This window comes from Peromyscus maniculatus, chromosome 7 (assembly GCF_049852395.1).
Source record: "Peromyscus maniculatus bairdii isolate BWxNUB_F1_BW_parent chromosome 7, HU_Pman_BW_mat_3.1, whole genome shotgun sequence".
Classification (NCBI taxonomy): domain Eukaryota; kingdom Metazoa; phylum Chordata; class Mammalia; order Rodentia; family Cricetidae; genus Peromyscus; species Peromyscus maniculatus.
Window position 1 is genome coordinate 78,614,854 of NC_134858.1, and position 17,390 is coordinate 78,632,243.

The following is a 17,390-nucleotide window of genomic DNA, read 5'->3' on the forward strand; positions in this document are numbered from 1 at the left end:
AGATTTAAGGGGGAGAAAACCTATCGCAAGTCTGGCCTCAGGTACCTAGTGGTGTGACACCAAGTCAGCAGCGGGTCGGACAGTGGCGATTTGAAAAAGCTGTGGTGCCTTCTGACAAAGGGAGTGACGGACAATCTGGGCATAACAGGGGCCCACAGAGCAGCAGGGCTAAGACCTGGGAAGAGGACACCCCTGGTTTCCAAGTCCCCCCACTGCTAGGGACCCGGGAGGCAACTTAGCTAAGGTGTCTATCCTTCTACTGAGTGGTGACCGGTGCTCGGGCATCCAGCCAGATCCTTGTTTTCTCCGTCCCCGCCTTCTCCTCCCTTCCAAGTCACGACCTGCCGGGGGACACAACTACTAGGATGACATCTGCCATCTACGAGGGACACCACGGGCTCTGAGTCCAAGGCGGCAGCCCGTGTCTGCAGCCCCCAAGGCCGGCAGGGTCAAGTTCCTCTGGGACCCTAGGGGAAGGCCACAGCCGAGGTGCTGCCACGCTAGGCCTTGTGGGCAGGCCCCGACCAATCACCGTGGGGCATACACGAACTCCAGCCAATCAGCGCCCGCCTTATTCCCGAGGCCCGCCCGCTCTAGCCCAGGTCCCCGAACCCCGTCCCGGCGCCGGCATTCGCGGCTGTCGCTTGCAGCAGCCTCCGGAGCGGACTCGGGCAGCGCGGTTCCTGGCTCCCCTCATCGTCCCCGGCCGCCGTCACTGAAGATGAGTCCCTGCGCGGCCGCGCGCCTTCCCAGCGGAGACCCCCGGCGCACCTTCATCTAGCGACTGGTGAGGGCGGAGGCGACGGCGTCCCGCCAGCGCGGCGGGGGGAGCAGGGCCCCGGGGAGGGGACTCGCGGAGGGGTGGCTTCGAGCTTCGCGCCGCGCGTGGCGCGGGCGGGTGGCCCGGGAGCGCAGCCCCGCCGCCCCCTCCAGCTAAATGAATGGCCTGGTCCCGCGAAGTGCTACGTCGCCCGGCTTTCCGACACGCCCTCCAGCGACGTTGCATTTCTAGTTCCGAGAGTTGCCTGGCGTCACTTCCCTTGGAGCCCTTCCTGGAGGCGCCCGTGTCCCCTAAGCCCTTAGTGGAGTTGACCAAGTTTTTTTTTTTGTTGTTTTTGAGTTCACGTGGGCCCTGCTGAGTTTGCAGAAGCAGGCAGGTCTTGCAGGAAGGCGTGCTGCTGGGAGGAAAGGGACTATGTGTGTTCTGCAGAGATAGGCTAAAGAGGCCTTTGGTTCCTTCCTATCAGGTTGCAAGGGAATTCCAGTTCAGAGGGGAAATGGCCAACCCAGGCCGTAGGCCTTGTTTGACTCGGTTATCTGACATCCCAACGTAGTCATGAAACTCGAGTTGTGTTAGCCCGAGGGGGTGTTTTTCGAGGAGCAGAAGTTGAGTAGCACCTGCTTCCGTTGCCCTCGAAGTAGGACAGTTGAAGAAGTTCCTCAGAAATAATGAGAAGGGTGGTGCTTTAATTTTTTTTTTCTTAATAGTGCGGCTACCTCCCAAATGCAAATTCGCAGGCATTTTTGGTTAATTTCTGACTTCTTTGTTGAAATGCGTTCGTTTGTTTTTTATTGTTTTAGAAACCTACTTCATGGTACATGAGGTCAGAACTTTTTTTAAAAAAAAAACGTGTTTTCTAAAAAAGTTTTTGCCAAACTTTAGTCACATCGCAGCTTCAAGACAAAAATTAATTGGATATGTTGGTTTTCATTTTTAATAAAACTTGTTTGAAGGACTTTCAGTATGCTAGTTTTTGTGTGATGATTTCACTTAGTTTTTTAACTTTCAAGATGCTTCTGGATTCTAAAATTCTAGACTAAATAAGTATACCTATTAAAGGATGTTGGTATGACTTGTTACTTTCGACACACTCGTTTCTTATTATTCTTTGCTACATCCAGATGCACTTATTTGCTCCCTAAATGGGCACATTTTCTGTTATGAAAATGAGATAGTTATTGAACTAAACCAAGTTTCTAGGTCTTCTACACAGAGAGTATTTGAGAACATTAGATTACAATATTAATAGAGTTAAATTACTGTCCTAGCCATTGTAAGCGCTTACTTTTAAAAATTTGTTTAGAGCCGGGCGTTGGTGGCGCACGCCTTTAATCCCAGCACTCGGGAGGCAGAGCCAGGCGGATCTCTGTGAGTTCGAGGCCAGCCTGGGCTACCAAGTGAGCTCCAGGAAAGGCGCAAAGCTACACAGAGAAACCCTGTCTCGAAAAAAAAAAAAAAATTTGTTTAGGCTTGTAAAAACTGATCTTTGATTATGACTCATAATATGTAGCTTGAAACATTTAAATTAGTAAAGATATAGGTGTACAGGGGAGGTATTTTGGTTCTAAAGAGCTCAGTAAAAACAGTCTTGCTTACTGATTGTGAAAATTATGAAGAAGGATACCATGCTTTTCTCTCCCTTACTGTAAGGATCTTAAAAGCCTTCCATGTCGGCAAGGCATTTATCTCGAGGGGAGGTTATTGTCAGTAGTTCACAAAGGAAGAAATGGAGGAATAGGGAACTCAAGCCGCTTGTCTATGGTTTAGTGTAGCAACCCAAGTGACAGTTTTCTTGACTACACTATATTACATCCTATTGACATTCCTAACTGTGGTGAGAGAGCCAGTTGATTGACAAGTGGTATCCAGAGTACTCTTCTCACTGTATGATTTTTAGGTAGGTTACTTGTTTCCTCATAGTAAGGTGAAGGTAGTAATATTTATAGGGTCAATAAACAGGTTGAAATGAGACATAGTTAATTTAGTTAAAGCTCTGTATGTACATGTCCATATGAAAGTTCAATGATGGTAGGTATTTTTATAAGTACTGAGAAGTAGCCTTTTAAAGATTTGGACGAAAAGTATTTAAAAAAAAAAAGGGCCCTAATATAGTATTGACATTTTCTGACTTATCAAGATGTCCTATTTTCCTTCCTAACTTGTTGGATAAAATATCTCATTAAGTTTTAGAACAGGTCAAGAGATACTTTAAAACTCCTTTTACAAATGAAAATATTGAAGCTTAGAGAAATTAAGTGGTGTGTTCAGGATCCTTAGGTAGTTACATACTTGTGTTACTAGCTCAGGTGTCCTGAATTCAGAATCTGAGCGTTGTGGGCTGCATAATACAGTCTTCGTTGCTGTGGAACACCATGACCAAAGGGATTTATAGTTGAAATATTTCATTATTAATGGCTTCCTTACAGTTTCAGAGGGTTAGTCCTTGATCATTTTGACAGGGAGCATGGCAGCACACAGGCAGGCATGGTTCTGTAGCAGTAGCTAAGAGCTCACATCTGATCCTCAAAATAGAAGGAGAGAGAAGAGAGAGAGAGAGAGAGAGAGAGAGAGAGAGAGAGAGAGAGAGAGAGAGAGAGAGAGAGAGAGAGAGGCACAGAGGCTGACTGAGCCTGGTGTGGGCTTTTGAAGCTTCAAAAAAACCCACCCCCAGTGACACACCTCCTCTAACAAGGCCACACTGATTCCAACATAGTCACACCTCCCAATTCTTTCCAAACAGTTCAACTGACTGGGAACCAAGCATTCAAACATTGGATCCTTTGGGACATTATTGCTCATACCACCACAAATACCTATGCTTATATGAAACTCTACCTAGACTCCAAGGATATTTATTTCTTGTTTGAGAATTTCTTACATGTGTATGGTGTCTTGATTAAACTCACTCCCTGTTTCTTCCCCTCTAATTCCTTCCCTGTCCTTTCTACCACTATTCCCTTCCACTTAAATGTCTTAAACACACACACACACACACACACACACACACACACTTAGACAACTTATGCTTCCTGTATGTGCATGGGTGTAAGGCTATTTACTGTAGCATGGGTATGAGCCACACCCCTGACTTTCTCTATCAGCCATCAATTGTCAGTAGCTCCTCAGCTAGGGAAGTGACTTCATGATTACCTCCCTGCCCCACGCTAAGATTTTGTCTGGCTTTATTATGTTCAGACCTTGTGTATGCAGTCAGAGTGGCTGTGGGTTCATATGTGCAACCATTGTGCTGTGTCCAGAAAAATTGCTGTGTACTACCTCTGACTCTTAAATTATTTTATCCCCTTGTCCACAATGGTCCCTGAGCCTTGGGAGGATGGGTGTGATATAGATATCTCATTTGGAGGTGAACATTCCACAGTCTCTTACTCTGCATGCTGAGTAGTTGTGGGTCTCTGTGTGAATCACCATCTACTGCTAAAAGAATCTTCTCCGATGAAGGTTGAGAGATGCACTCATCTATGGATATAATGAAAAGTCCTTAGAAGTCTGTTAAAAGTTATTCTCATTTAGCAGAATAATAGTAGTAGATTCTCAGCTAGGGCCTGTGACCTACCCAACCATTAACTGGCCCCATTAATGGTGCCAGATATGAGTTCTATGTTATGGAGCAAGCCTTTAAGTCCAGTCAGAAAGTGTTTACTTCATAATGTTTGTGCCAATATTACAACAGTGAACATACCTTGTCAGGCTGGTTGTTGTACTTCACAGGGTTCACACTTGGTAAGATTGTTGATTAGTGTTAGATAAAGCTGTTTTTAACATGTGAGACTTTGGGTTTTTTGTTTGTTTGTTTTGCTTTCTTTTGTTTGGGATATATTAGGGGAGTAGATGATTAGATGATTAGATTTGTTTTAAAATATAATTATACTCTTAATTATTGAGGAATATAAGGCCTGTGACTCATGGTTCAGAACTCAGTGTTGACTTGCTAAAGTCTTTGTGGTGGGACAGTCGTTGGGCTGAACCATTGCCGGTGGCTAAGCTAGCTAGCTACTCTGTGCCAGCTCTCTTCAGCATTTCATAGGTCATGTATAAGACAAAGATTTATTTATAATTTGTTTGTTTGTTTCTTTAGGCTCCTGTCTTAGTTTCTTTTTTACTTCTGTGATAAGACACCATGATCAATACAACTTGTGAAAGAAAAAGTTTATTTGAGGCTATAGTTTCAGAGGGTTAGAGTCTATGATCATGGCAGAGCGAAGGCGGGTGGCGAGAATAGCTGAGAGCTTACATCTTTATCTGCAAGGAGGAGGCAGAGAGCGACAATGGGAATGGCTAGAGTCTTTTGAAACTTTTCAGCTGGCTCCCAGTAGCATGTTTTCTGTGAGGCCACACCTCATACTCCTTCCCAAAATGGTTCCACCAACTGGGGACCAAATATTCAAAAATAGGAACATGTGGGCCATTCTCATTCAAACCAGTATAGTGTGCTACATTTTTTTCTGATTTCCAAAGTGTTTAGCCCTTTTTTTCTTAGCCCACCACCCATGCAGGAGCCTTGCATTATTACTCCATCCTGCCTTTTAGGATTTGGTACAGTGGCCACTTCAAACACAAAAGGCCGTCTGACCTCTAACCCCTCCTGATGTGGGAAAAGCAGGAGTGGTGTGGGCTTTAGAGCTTGCAAGAGTGAGATCAGTGACTTGACTGTTTGCTATAAATTGTGTTTAGTTTTGACATTTTAAACTACTTGGGGCATTGGTTCCTTTTCTTGGTGCCAGTTAAGTGCCAAAGACTTTTTATTCTTTTAGGTTCAAACTAAGATTTTGAAGTGGGTTTTTGTTTGTTTGTTTGTTGGTTGGTTGGTTGGTTGGCTTGTTTGTTTTTGTAGGTCTGTGTTCAGTTAAAACTGTATAGGTTTGCAGAAACAGACCTGGAGTTAGAATTAGAATTCAAGTAGTTTGTTGCTCTCATTTCTAAAAGGTGACTCATCAGAATAGTCAGTATCGGAAAGCCAGTTAGATCTTAGACTTCTGATGTTGTGATTTCAGGTGGGCGTGGAAATAACTTATTTAGACTCTTCCATATTTGTATCTAATGTTCCGAAGTTTCCCCTGTGCACACAGTGCACTACGGTCTGTCTCTAAAGAGTCTTGTAACTGTTTTTTATTTTCCTGTTCCCAGAGACTAGATATCAAGGAAAAGTTTACACACCATGTAATAGGAAAGGTTTTCCTTTTTTTGTCTTTAACATTTTATATAGCTTTAAGAGTTATATTGAATCTCATCATCGTTTTATACTTCAAGATTTCAGATCATATTTTTGTATGCAATGACTATAATGACTTTTATGTTTTCATTTTTTTGTCTCTGAGCCATCTAAAATTTATATTAATACAGGTATAAAGTGTCAAAAATTATTTCTTTCAGATAGTGCTCCAGTTTTTCTGATACCCCTAGTTTAGTTATTTATTTCCCCCATAACAAGGGGCCATTCAGGTGAGAAGACACATTGCCTACCACAAAGTGAAGAGAAATGGGTGAAGTGTTGGTTGTTTTGGTAATGGGTATGATGTAGTTTTAAGTGGTGACCTTTTGGAAGACATTCTCTTGACGGTAATAGATTTGAATGTGTTTATAGCTCCTGGGGACGTAGCTTATAGAGTTTAAAAATACAGGAGATAATGAACATTCTGAAAGAGACCAATATGGAAAGTTGATAGCTTTTTTTTTTTTTTTTTTTTTTTTAATGAAGGGCATTTAGATGTGGAGTTACATTGTAAAGTACTTCAAGAGAGTTAGATTTGTAATTTTGCTTTTATTTTGTTTTCCTCCAGGTCACCCTCGCAATTATGGATATTTGAAAGGCTCAGACGGTGTGGAGGGGGAGTTCCCCTCCCCACTCCCCCTTGGTGCTTGACTCCAGGAATACTTTATAAACTGGGATTTTTTGAAAAAATTAAAGAACTTGTATTTGATATGAACTTTATAGAACTATTTATAATTTTTTGATTTAAGTGCCAAAAGATTATACAAAGATATATAGTTTTATATAATTGTTGTGATTAATTAAATTATAACCCCCAGAGGATCATATCTTCTCAATAATTCTTCCTGAATAGTATCCTTGTGTCCTAGCTTTTCATTTTTAAAATTTTCTTCACTGACTGTTCTGAAGGAGTAAGCAATATAAAAGCAATTAGAATGGATTCTGCCACCCCTGACTGCACATCAAAATGCCGATCCCTGAAGCATGCTATGGATGTCCTCTCTGTGGTGACAAAGGGGAGTGAGAACCAGATCAAGGCCTTCCTCTCCAGTCACTGTTTCAATGCTGCAACTGTCAAGGATGTCTTTGGCAGGAATGCCCTCCACCTGGTTTCCTCCTGTGGGAAGAAAGGAGTGTTGGATTGGCTTATTGAGAAAGGAGTGGATTTGCTGGTGAAAGACAAGGAGTCAGGCTGGACAGCATTGCACAGAAGCATTTTTTATGGACATATTGATTGCGTTTGGTCTCTGTTGAAGGTAAGTGTCAGTTTATTTAAAACTTATTTAGGCATGTGCTTTTCTTTTTTCTTTTTCCTTTTATTGAAAATATATTTTTTTCCCTCACATTATATATCCTGATTAAGGTTTCACCTCCCTCTCTTCCTCCTACCTCCTTCCCATCTCCACTCCCATCCAGATCCACCTCCTATTTCTCATTAGAAAGTAAGCAAGCTACGCCTTTAATCCCAGGTTTATGCCTTTATTCCCAGCATTTGGGAGACAAAGGCAGGCAAATCTCTGTGAGTTTGAGGCCAACCTGGTCTACATTTTGAGTTCTAGGACAGCCAGAGCTATATAGTGAGGCCCTGTCTTGAAAAAAAAGAGAGAGAAAAAAAAAAACAGGCTTCTCTTGGATAAAAATAAAATAAAGCATAATGAAATAAAACAAAAACTAACACATTGCAATTGAACAAAACAGAAGGAAAAGAGCTCAAGAAAAGGCATAAGAAACAGACCTACTTGTTCGCACACTGAGGAATCTCATAAAAACACACTACACTAGAACCTATAATATATACACAGAGGACCTGTAGAGTAAAAAGATAGAGAAAATATAAATAAATAAAAGTTAAAAAATAAGGTAAAATTTAAAAAAAAAGGTTCAATATCACAGATGTGACATTATGAGATAAAGTGTCTCCAGTGTTGCCATTGAGTTCATTTTCTTTTGGCCATCTACTGTTGGAGGTACAACTACTTCTTTTCAGCTCTAGGACCCATCTGGTGGGGTGTGGCAGGCCCAGTGCGGGTTGCCTCCATCTCTGTGAGTTCCTACATGTGCCATTCCTGTTGCATCTAGAAGGTCATGGTTCCTTCGTGTCCTCCATCTCCCCTGGCTCTTACACTCTTTCCACTTCCTCTTCCACAGGGTTCCCTGAGCCCTGGGGGGAGGGATTTGATGGAGACAGCCCATTTAGGGCCGAGTGTTCCAAGATCTCTCGTACTCTGCCTATTGTCTGGTTGTGGGTCTCTGTATTTGTTACCATGTGCTGCGGGAGGAAGCGTCTCTGCTGATGGCAGAGCCAGGCACTGATCTGCTTCCCTGGCTGGAGTTTAGGCATGGCATTTTCTTAATCTATTTCATGTTGTATTTTCTAAGAGAGGTTTACATGTGTTTGATACTCTACTGCTATAACTCATCTTTAGATTTAAAATCCCTTATATCTTAGTTATTTACACATTTTATGTAAAATTTCAAATATACATCAAAGCTCACAACATACGATGAGCTATTGTGCAGTTTTATGATATGTGCACTGTATGCTATTGACAGAAAAAACCTTGAACAGTTTTATTTGAACAAAGAATAGTTTATTAATTGGGCAGCACCTAAACCCAAGAGAGGTTCAGTGTGGAGAAGTAGCTTAGGGGCAGAATACTTGCCTAGCATTCTCAAGGTCCAGGTTTCCCCCTCCAGTACCCTGCTTACCCCCCACACCCCACACCCCACCCCACCCCCGCCCAGAGGTGTAGAGAGCTGTTTGAGCAGATGGGCAGAGTGTAAACCTCATGGAGGTTCGTTGGTGCCTGTGACTGGTCAGGTCTTCCTTTGTTGCTCTGTTTATATTGAGCTTCTGCTTGCTACAATGAAACTCACTGTTAAAGTGACTCCAGTCTAATGAGTTCCACTGAAAATTTTAAAATAATATCTTTGGGTATTTAAAAAATAAATTATCGTTGACTGCTTTACAAGGTTGTTGAGCATCAGAATTAATAGTTTTGAATAATAGGTCCACTTCTTGTTTAACTAGAATAAAATGTTTTTAGTTTAAAATTTTGATAATTAAAATCAGCTTAATTTATATGAAATTTCTCACTCAGTAGATTCCATCTAGGTTTGTTTTGTGAATAGCCAGATTATGAAGTGTTTTGAGAAATACTCGGTGTTATGGCACTAATGAATACTGAGTCATTCATTCTAAATGTGTAACTTCGCTTTATACAGGCATTTTTTCAAGTTTATGCAGGCCCAGAAAATACTAACGTCTTTCTATCCTCAAGCAATTTGTAGTCAAATTAGGAATCTTACCATTAGTATTTTCAGCTGTTTTATTTTAAAATAATTATTTACATAAGATTTTTTTTTTGTAATATATTCTCACCAAAATGATTTCTAATGTCTATTGGTAGTACAATATCATCCTTCGGTAGCTAAATTGTGTAAGGGCCCTACTTACCGAGTCATCTTGGATGAATTTCCAAACATGAGACCTCAGTTGTATCTACAAAAGGGGAGTAGTAGTCCTTCTGCCTCTCTGCTCCACATCTGTAAGGAGCATCACCAATCCCTTTTCTCTCCCTGTAGGGAAGCTAAAGAATTAAAGCATCAGTTGGCTGCAGGCCTACTCCTTCTCACCCCTGAAACCTTGGCTAGAATATTGCATTGCTGCTAATTCTGTTGAGTTTTGAGGGTTGTTTGGTTTTCTTCTGTCTGAGAGGTTGCTAGGCATATGTCTATATTTAGGGCTTCAACTTGAAACAGTTGTGATTTGGCCTGAATTTTGGGCTTTTGCTTGCTTCAAGTGTTACTTGTTGATAACAAACACTATAATCATGAATGCAGGTTCAGAGAATTTGCATCTGATAAACTTCAGAACTATAGAAATTTTTATGTCAAATGCCAAAATAAATTGATCAATAAATATACACACATACTGTCAACACTATCAGTCTCTGATTTCGAGATACAAGAGACCTCAGCAGAAACTCTTTGCATACATAAAGGTACGGTTGAGGTAACAATTTTTTTTTTTTTTTTTTTGGTTTTTCGAGACAGGGTTTCTCTGTGTAGCTTTGCGCCTTTCCTGGAACTCACTTGGTAGCCCAAGCTGGCCTCGAACTCAGAGATCCGCCTGCCTCTGCCTCCCGAGTGCTGGGATTAAAGGCGTGCGCCGCCACCGCCCAGCCTGTGGTAACAATCTTAAGTAGCCTTGTTTTGACCGTTTTATTCCATGATGAGATTGAATGCCAAAGGCTTTATGTTTATAGAGTTCTTCTGCAAGTGTCCTTTAAACTGTTTCATTTGTAATATTGGGGTGAGCCTAGGGCCTCACACATGGTAGGGAAGTACTCTGTGGCTGGACTGTACTTAGTCTTGTTTTTAAATTTTGAGATCAGATTCCGTTTAGTTTTCCAAGCTGAATTCAAACTTGTAAATCCTACTGCCTAGCACCTGGTGCCATTGTATTTTTATACTGCTGTTTACTCCGTGGTCTGGAAGAGCTTGCTTTGGTTTTTCCTATTGTTATGAAAACCTAATAGAATCCCAGAGTTGCATGGGTTGAATGACACACTAACTGCAAAGTATTTAGAACAAATATCTTTTGAGTATATGATACATGCCATAGCGTGACCTATGCATTACAGACATTGTAGTGAACATGACTGAGCTTTTTTTTTGATGAGCATTTTTTAGTTCTTTTGTGTATCAGTGAAAAATGTATGTAACTATGAGAGATAATTATTGCATGGTTATCTTTCTTTATTCAGTGTGTTTATGGTGTTGATCATTTGATTTGATATAGAAGTTACTGGTTGGGAGGATATTGATAATATGTACTTTTTTTTTTTTTCTAGCATGGTGTTAGCTTGTATATTCAAGATAAAGAAGGATTGTCACCTTTGGATCTTCTAATGAAGGACAGGCCAACTCATGTTGTATTTAAGAACACTGGTAAGGATAGCTTCACACAGTCAGTCCAGCAAGGTGCAGTTCTGGAAACTCCTGCTAGTATTTTTTCTGATTAAGATACTGAGGATTTATGTGTTTGAATATCTACAAAGAACTTTTACTTTCACATCTGTTGATTATTTTTATTTTTTTATTCATAACATCTTGTTTTGCCTTTTTTAAGTTGTGTCTTTAAGAGTTAAAGCACAACCCAAAGGGTTGGCAGTTGATAATTGTTATTATTATAGTAGAGCCATAGTGTGTATCCAGAAAATAACATCAGTACCCAAAGTAACTGAAAAAGTAACTATTTTACCTAAAAAAAAAAATTACCAGTTTATTTAGTAAGTGTCTCTGTGTGTGTGCACACATTGTGGATGTGTGTCTGCGTTTGTGTGTGAATGTGGGCATGCTTATGTGACAGAGTGCACATGTAGAGGTCAGAGGGTCAGAGGACAGCCCTGGTATTGGTTCTTGCCTTTCACCTTGTTAGAGATGCATGGCATCTGCCAGGTGAGCTGTTGTGCAAGCTTCTGGGATTTTCTTGGTTTCGCCCATCTTCTTGTTGGAGTGCTGCGATTACAGATGCTCACTCCATGTCTGGCTGCCTCATGTCCTGGGGCTTTGAACTTAGGTCCCCTCACTTCTGTGGCAAGCACATTTGCCCACTGAATCGTCTCCCAAGTCCTGCTTGCACAGATTAGTATCACTTCTTCCAGTTTCTTTGCCCTTGTGAATTTACAGGAAGGGAGAGGAGGATTAAATGGGGGTGTTGCAGAGTTTTTATCTAAGTGAGAACAGTCATCCCCTCCCCTACATTGTATATGACAATCATAATTTCGTTCTAGAACATTTTTCAGTCTTCCAGAATAAAACTGAAGACTTACCACAAACTTCCCTCTGATTAAATTTTATATCAGTTTAAAGGCTATTTCCCTAGTCATTGTGATTTTGTGTATCAAGAGTGAACTGAGAAAGCTAATGTTAGTCTTGGATGTGTTAGTTCACACCTGTAATCCCAGCACTTGGGAGGTGGTAGCAAGGTGAGGAGGTCAAGGCCATGTTCTCTTACATAATAAATTCAGAAATCATTCTGCACTCGGAATCCCTCAATTCCCCTAAAAAAGAAAAAAAGTCAATGTTTATTTCATAACATATAGTAACAGTGATACTGTGCTCACTTTATAAACGCAGGTATAATTATCAATCTTATACTTAGATTTTCTTGGAAACAAGATAGACAGGGCAGGTGATGCTTCTCTCAGCTGGAGGTTACATGTTAGCTCTCAGTGAGGGCCAATGCTGGGATTGTTCACATCAGATTCTTCTCGCTTTCACTGTGATGTGGATTTTCTGAGTTTTAGAATTTCCTAGAATTATATATACTGTGTTAATAAAGTCATATTTATGAAGAGTGCAATCTTTCTAAATATGGAAGCTAAGTTAGCTTCTGTTGAGTCATGTTTCAGGTAAATGGATGATTATTGTGTATATATAATTAGGCTAAGTTGTCATTCATTTAAACTATAACAGTATAAAATCTTAATTTTTATTTCAGATCCCACAGAAGTTTATACTTGGGGCGATAACACAAACTTTACTTTGGGCCACGGAAGCCAGAATAGCAAGCATCACCCAGAGCTGGTGGATCTGTTCTCCAGGAGCGGAGTTTACGTAAAGCAGGTATTTTAAAATAGATGATATTAAAATAGAGATGTCTGTACTTTGGGAGATAAGACAAAGTATTACATTTGATAGTTCGGATTTTGCACATTTTTACTCTTGTGAAGTTCTAATAACACCTGAATGATGAAATCCATTAGGAATTTGCTACTTTCAGTTTTGACTGCATTAGCTTTGGTCATATCAAGACTAAGGTACCCCAGACATATGTGTAGTGGGTGCTAAGCCATTTATTTCTCGAGTGCATGTGTTGCAGGTTGGTGTTGGTTTTGGTACATGATCCTGAATTCTTAAATGTGAGTGAGTGTGCACTTTGAGCTGGTAACTTATGAAGCTTTCCTCCATGCTCTCTGTCCTGCTGCTGAGCGATGTGGTTTACTTCCACAGACTGCCACTGTCAGTCTGTTCCTCCTCTCCAGCATTGTGTGTGTGTGCGCGCGCGCGCGTGCGCGCGCGTGTCTTTAATACTACTCTTTCCAAGCTTCATTTTCCTTTTATGTTTACAGGACTCTGGGCAGTCCTGAAAAGTATTTAAATTTAACAAGTCACTCACACTGTACTCACTGTAATGCTAAGATGTTTACATTTTATACCTCAGAGCCCATCATTTGAGTTCATCTTTGTCTTACGAACTATGTTAATCTTTGTTACTATAAAGGAATGCCTGGGATTCATTGAGAGGAGGAAAGATTTATTTTGGATCACGTTGTGGAGTCCATAGTTAGTTGGCTCTGGTTTTGGGTCTTGTGAGATAGCACAGCTGTCAGGAGACTGTGACGGAAGACACTGCTCACCTAAGAGCAGCCAAGAAGCAAGGGGTGTGAAGGAGAGGCTGGTATCCCATAGTCCCTTTGAGGGCATTCCCCTAATGATCTTTAACCTCCTCCTCGCCCCCTTGTTGAGTTCCTACCACCTTTTAGTAACACCAACCTGAGAACCAAACCTTTTACACAAGAGGCTTTGGAAATCTTAGTAATGTACTGACTTCACCTAAGGTCACGTGTCATTACAAATCCTTAGTTTATATTTGAAACTGGAATGCTCAGTTTTTAAAATTACTGTGCATGCCTGGCTTGCCTGTGACAGTTCTGGTTTGGATGGGTTTTCTGGTGGAATTGTTAGTGTCATTAACTAAAATAATATTTGGATATGAATGATACAAGCACTATGTTAGGCCTTGGTATAACATCACAAAGCCAAGCTCTGATGGATCATAGCTAGCAAGTTTTTGTTTGTTCATTTGTTTTTTAATAAAAAAAGTTAATTATAGAGAATGTTCAACTTTGAAAGGCCAGGAATAGGAGCTTGTATAGGGATGGGAAGAGACTGGAGAATGCAGGGAATGGTAGGATGGTGTCATAAAAGCTGGCTCTAGACCCGGGAAAACCTTACCATGATGGAAGGACAGCATGGATGGGAATCCCGCGCCCGGTGTCGGAGTCAGTAGTGAACACGAGGAGATGGGCTGTCAGAGCATGAGGGGAACAGGTGCACAGCCATGCCGTCCCACGGGCGGGCGGTGCTGCTCAGTACGTGTTAGTCTGATCAGGTCCTCAAGGGTTTCACAGTGGTGTGCCATCCCTTCAGTTTTTGTCTTAGAGCATAAGATGGTAATCTGTTCATAGGTGTTAATGACTGACCGTTTAGGATATTCAAAAGATGTTTTTCCTTTTCTAGTTTTTATGTGGTAGAGCTAGATTTTGTGGTCTTGAGGAGTGGGGAGCTTTTGCCTGTAATGAGGGAATAATGGTGCTATTAAGAGACCTAGAGTATGAGTCTACCTTCTGGTCCTCTTGTATATGGAGTATAAGAAAACTGAGTCTGTTCTACTTGATGGTATAAACAAGACATTAAAAAACAAAATTCACTAATGAAAGGAAATAGGATTATTTGTGAAGAAACTGAGGATCAAGGGAACTTTATTTACTATAGAACATGAGTAAGGCAAGCTGTGTGGACAGGTGTGAGAAAAGAAAAGGATTGTAAATTTCAGTCCAGGAAGCGGAAGCTGGATGGGAGTATTTACTGAGCACAGTTGGGTGAAGAGCCAGCCCCTTTACTCACTGAAAAAGAGCTCTGTAGTATAGCACCAAATGAACTGAACATGGGGCAGAGATAAAATCATTACATATCCTAGAGAACTGAAGTGAAAAACCATGTTGAATTGTTTAAAAATTCAAAACATCAAGTTCTGGTGTCATGGGTTTAGTAGTAGAATAAAAATGAATATGTAATTGAACCAAATATATTTCGTTTTGACTCAATTTTTTTCCTTTAAAAATTCTAACTATAAACTTGGGATTGGCTTTTAGACTTTTATTGTATTTGTGGTACAGCTAAATGAGTATTTTATATTCTTTTTTTGGGGGCAAGCATGTGTTACAGAACTCTATGAGTCACTCATCGATTTCTATAGCTCAGTTTACAGTTTTCTTATTTTCGAAGGGCCATGCCTTTCTGGAGAACGATTCTAGGATTTCTTTCTTTCTCATCTTTGTGTATCTTAAGAGGAAGGAGGTGTAGAGTAGTAAGGCAGAGGGACGTAATGCTGGCGTGAAAGCAGCAAAACGTGGCCTGTGGGGTCGCCTGTGAGCATGGGCATGTCTAAAGCTGCTGTGGACTGGGTGTTGCTACCTTCTCGTGATGCAGTCTACCTGTTTGATATGCTTATTTGTGGAGTATGTGAGTGCCAAGTGTGTGCCAGCAGCTGGTTGATGTTAGGAACCAAAAAAGGAAATGGGAAAGAGAAAGACTTGAAAACAAATACAGAATTCTTTAAGGCTATGTAAGGATATTAAAGCTATATTTGATTAAAAACAGAGATCAAAAAAGGATACAGTGCTTCTCCAGCTGTGCATTATCAAACTTATTTTCTAAAAACACTCTTGATGTTTGACTATTTAATAACACAGATTCTGTTTGATAATCTTACTTTCCATTTTGCATTCCGCTCAGTTCTTGTTGTTTGACACCTCACTAAACTGGAAAACAAAGGACAGTGATTTTGTCATTGAGGACTGAAAGCTTACACTATATTACACTATATACTTCTCACTATAATTGCTCTCTTTGTTCCCCTCCCATGTATTTTATAGTTATAATTTAAAATGAGGCATATATATTTTTTATTTTTATTTAGAACACTTGTAAAGAGAATAGTATAGTGAATACCCCTGAACACATTATTTAACTTATACAATTAACAATATTGCTCTTAAAGAAATGAAATAAATGATTTTTCTTTCAGAGAGTTTTAATAACATAATTCCGTTTTCTCCTTAGGTGGTGCTTTGCAAATTTCATTCAGTGTTTCTGTCCCAGAAAGGGCAGGTTTATACCTGCGGGCACGGTCGTGGTGGACGGTTAGGCCATGGCGATGAGCAGACATGCTTGGTAAGTGAGTCATTACATAGTAAACATCAGTAAGCCGTGATGAATTGGAAACATCAGTTAATTTTTTATCCTAACTGTAAAGCAAAATAATGTTCAAAATTAGTTATAGTTTTAAGAAATCTGCTTCCTAGTATATAGCATAAAAATTAAAGACTTAAATAAAAGTGAAAGTATCTAAAAAATATTTGGCATAACAGTAAATACTGAGTAAGGAAAATATATGTATTTATAATATATGTATACGTGTATATATAATATATTATGTATACGTATATATATAAGTTATAGAGTTGAAATTAAAGGTCAGACTAATTGTAAAACCCTCCTCTGAAGAAGTACAGATTTTTATTTCCTTAAAATATGCATGATCTAAAAAGGTGAAAAATATTTTCTTTATTATTAGAATGTTAGTTTTTATGTTATTGGAACTTAGTGGTAATTGGAAAAGGCTGATTTTTTTTTTAAAATTATCTATTAAATGAAAGAAAGCTACAATATTATTAACTTCTGCTTCTTGGGGAATTTGGTGAACTGTTGTTGCTTACAGTGAACCTCACAATGGTCTGGTCAGCTGCAAGGGCTTCTGTCTATATTGTGTGTAAATTACAGTAACACTAAGAAAGCTTAGTTCTCAGATAAGGAAAATGAGGGAAAGTTAAAAATTTGATTGAGATCAAATAGCTAGTAAGTGGCTGATGTGAGCTTCGAGTCCAGTATGAGTAACTACAAAGAAATAGGATAGTGTATGTTTGGTTATTATTAGGGTTTCTGTTGCTGTGAAGAGATACCATGCAAGGCAACTCTTAGAGTGGAGAACATTTGCTTGAGGTGGTGGCTGAGAGTTTCAGAGGTTTAGTCTATTATCATGGCAGGGAGCGTGACTGTGTACAGTAGACATGGAGCTGGAGAAGGAGCTGCTATGTGTTGATATGCAGGCAACAGGAAGTAGACTGTTTCACTGGGTGTAGCTTGAGCATATGTGAGCCCTCAAAGTCTGCCTCCACAGTGACACACTTCTTCCAACATAGTGCGCCTACTCCAACAAGGCCATACCTCCTAACAATGCCACTCCCTTTGGGAACCACTTTTTTTTTCAAACCACCATAGGATCCTTTTCCTTTTATTCACACCACCAAATTTGCATTTGGGATGCAGTAAGGACTTAAAAGTCACTTGAGACCCAACAAGTTGGCTAAACAGGTACTGCTAGGCCTGGCATTATGGGCTTGGTTCTCAGAATCACAGAAGGAGACCCCACAAGTTTTCCTCTGACCTCCACACATGTACCATGTGATGCGCGCGCACACACACACACACACACACACACACAGACACACACTTATGCACGCACGC

The 17,390-nt window shown here is 40.4% G+C and overlaps 1 protein-coding gene across 2 annotated transcripts in view; it reads left to right on the forward strand.

Moving 5' to 3' along the window:
- Positions 1-621: 621 nt before the first annotated feature.
- Ibtk (inhibitor of Bruton tyrosine kinase) overlaps positions 622-17,390 on the forward strand; it is a 63,648-nt gene continuing 46,879 nt past the window's right edge. The window contains exons 1-5 of one of the 2 annotated variants that reach the window (XM_006983727.4): positions 622-787; positions 6,580-7,267; positions 10,868-10,964; positions 12,520-12,644; positions 15,927-16,037. In XM_006983727.4, the coding sequence (XP_006983789.1) occupies positions 6,947-7,267; positions 10,868-10,964; positions 12,520-12,644; positions 15,927-16,037 (654 nt within the window). In that variant the 5' untranslated portion in view covers positions 622-787; positions 6,580-6,946. The remainder of the gene's footprint in view (positions 788-6,579; positions 7,268-10,867; positions 10,965-12,519; positions 12,645-15,926; positions 16,038-17,390) is intronic. The other variant, XM_006983728.4, reaches the window with a different exon arrangement.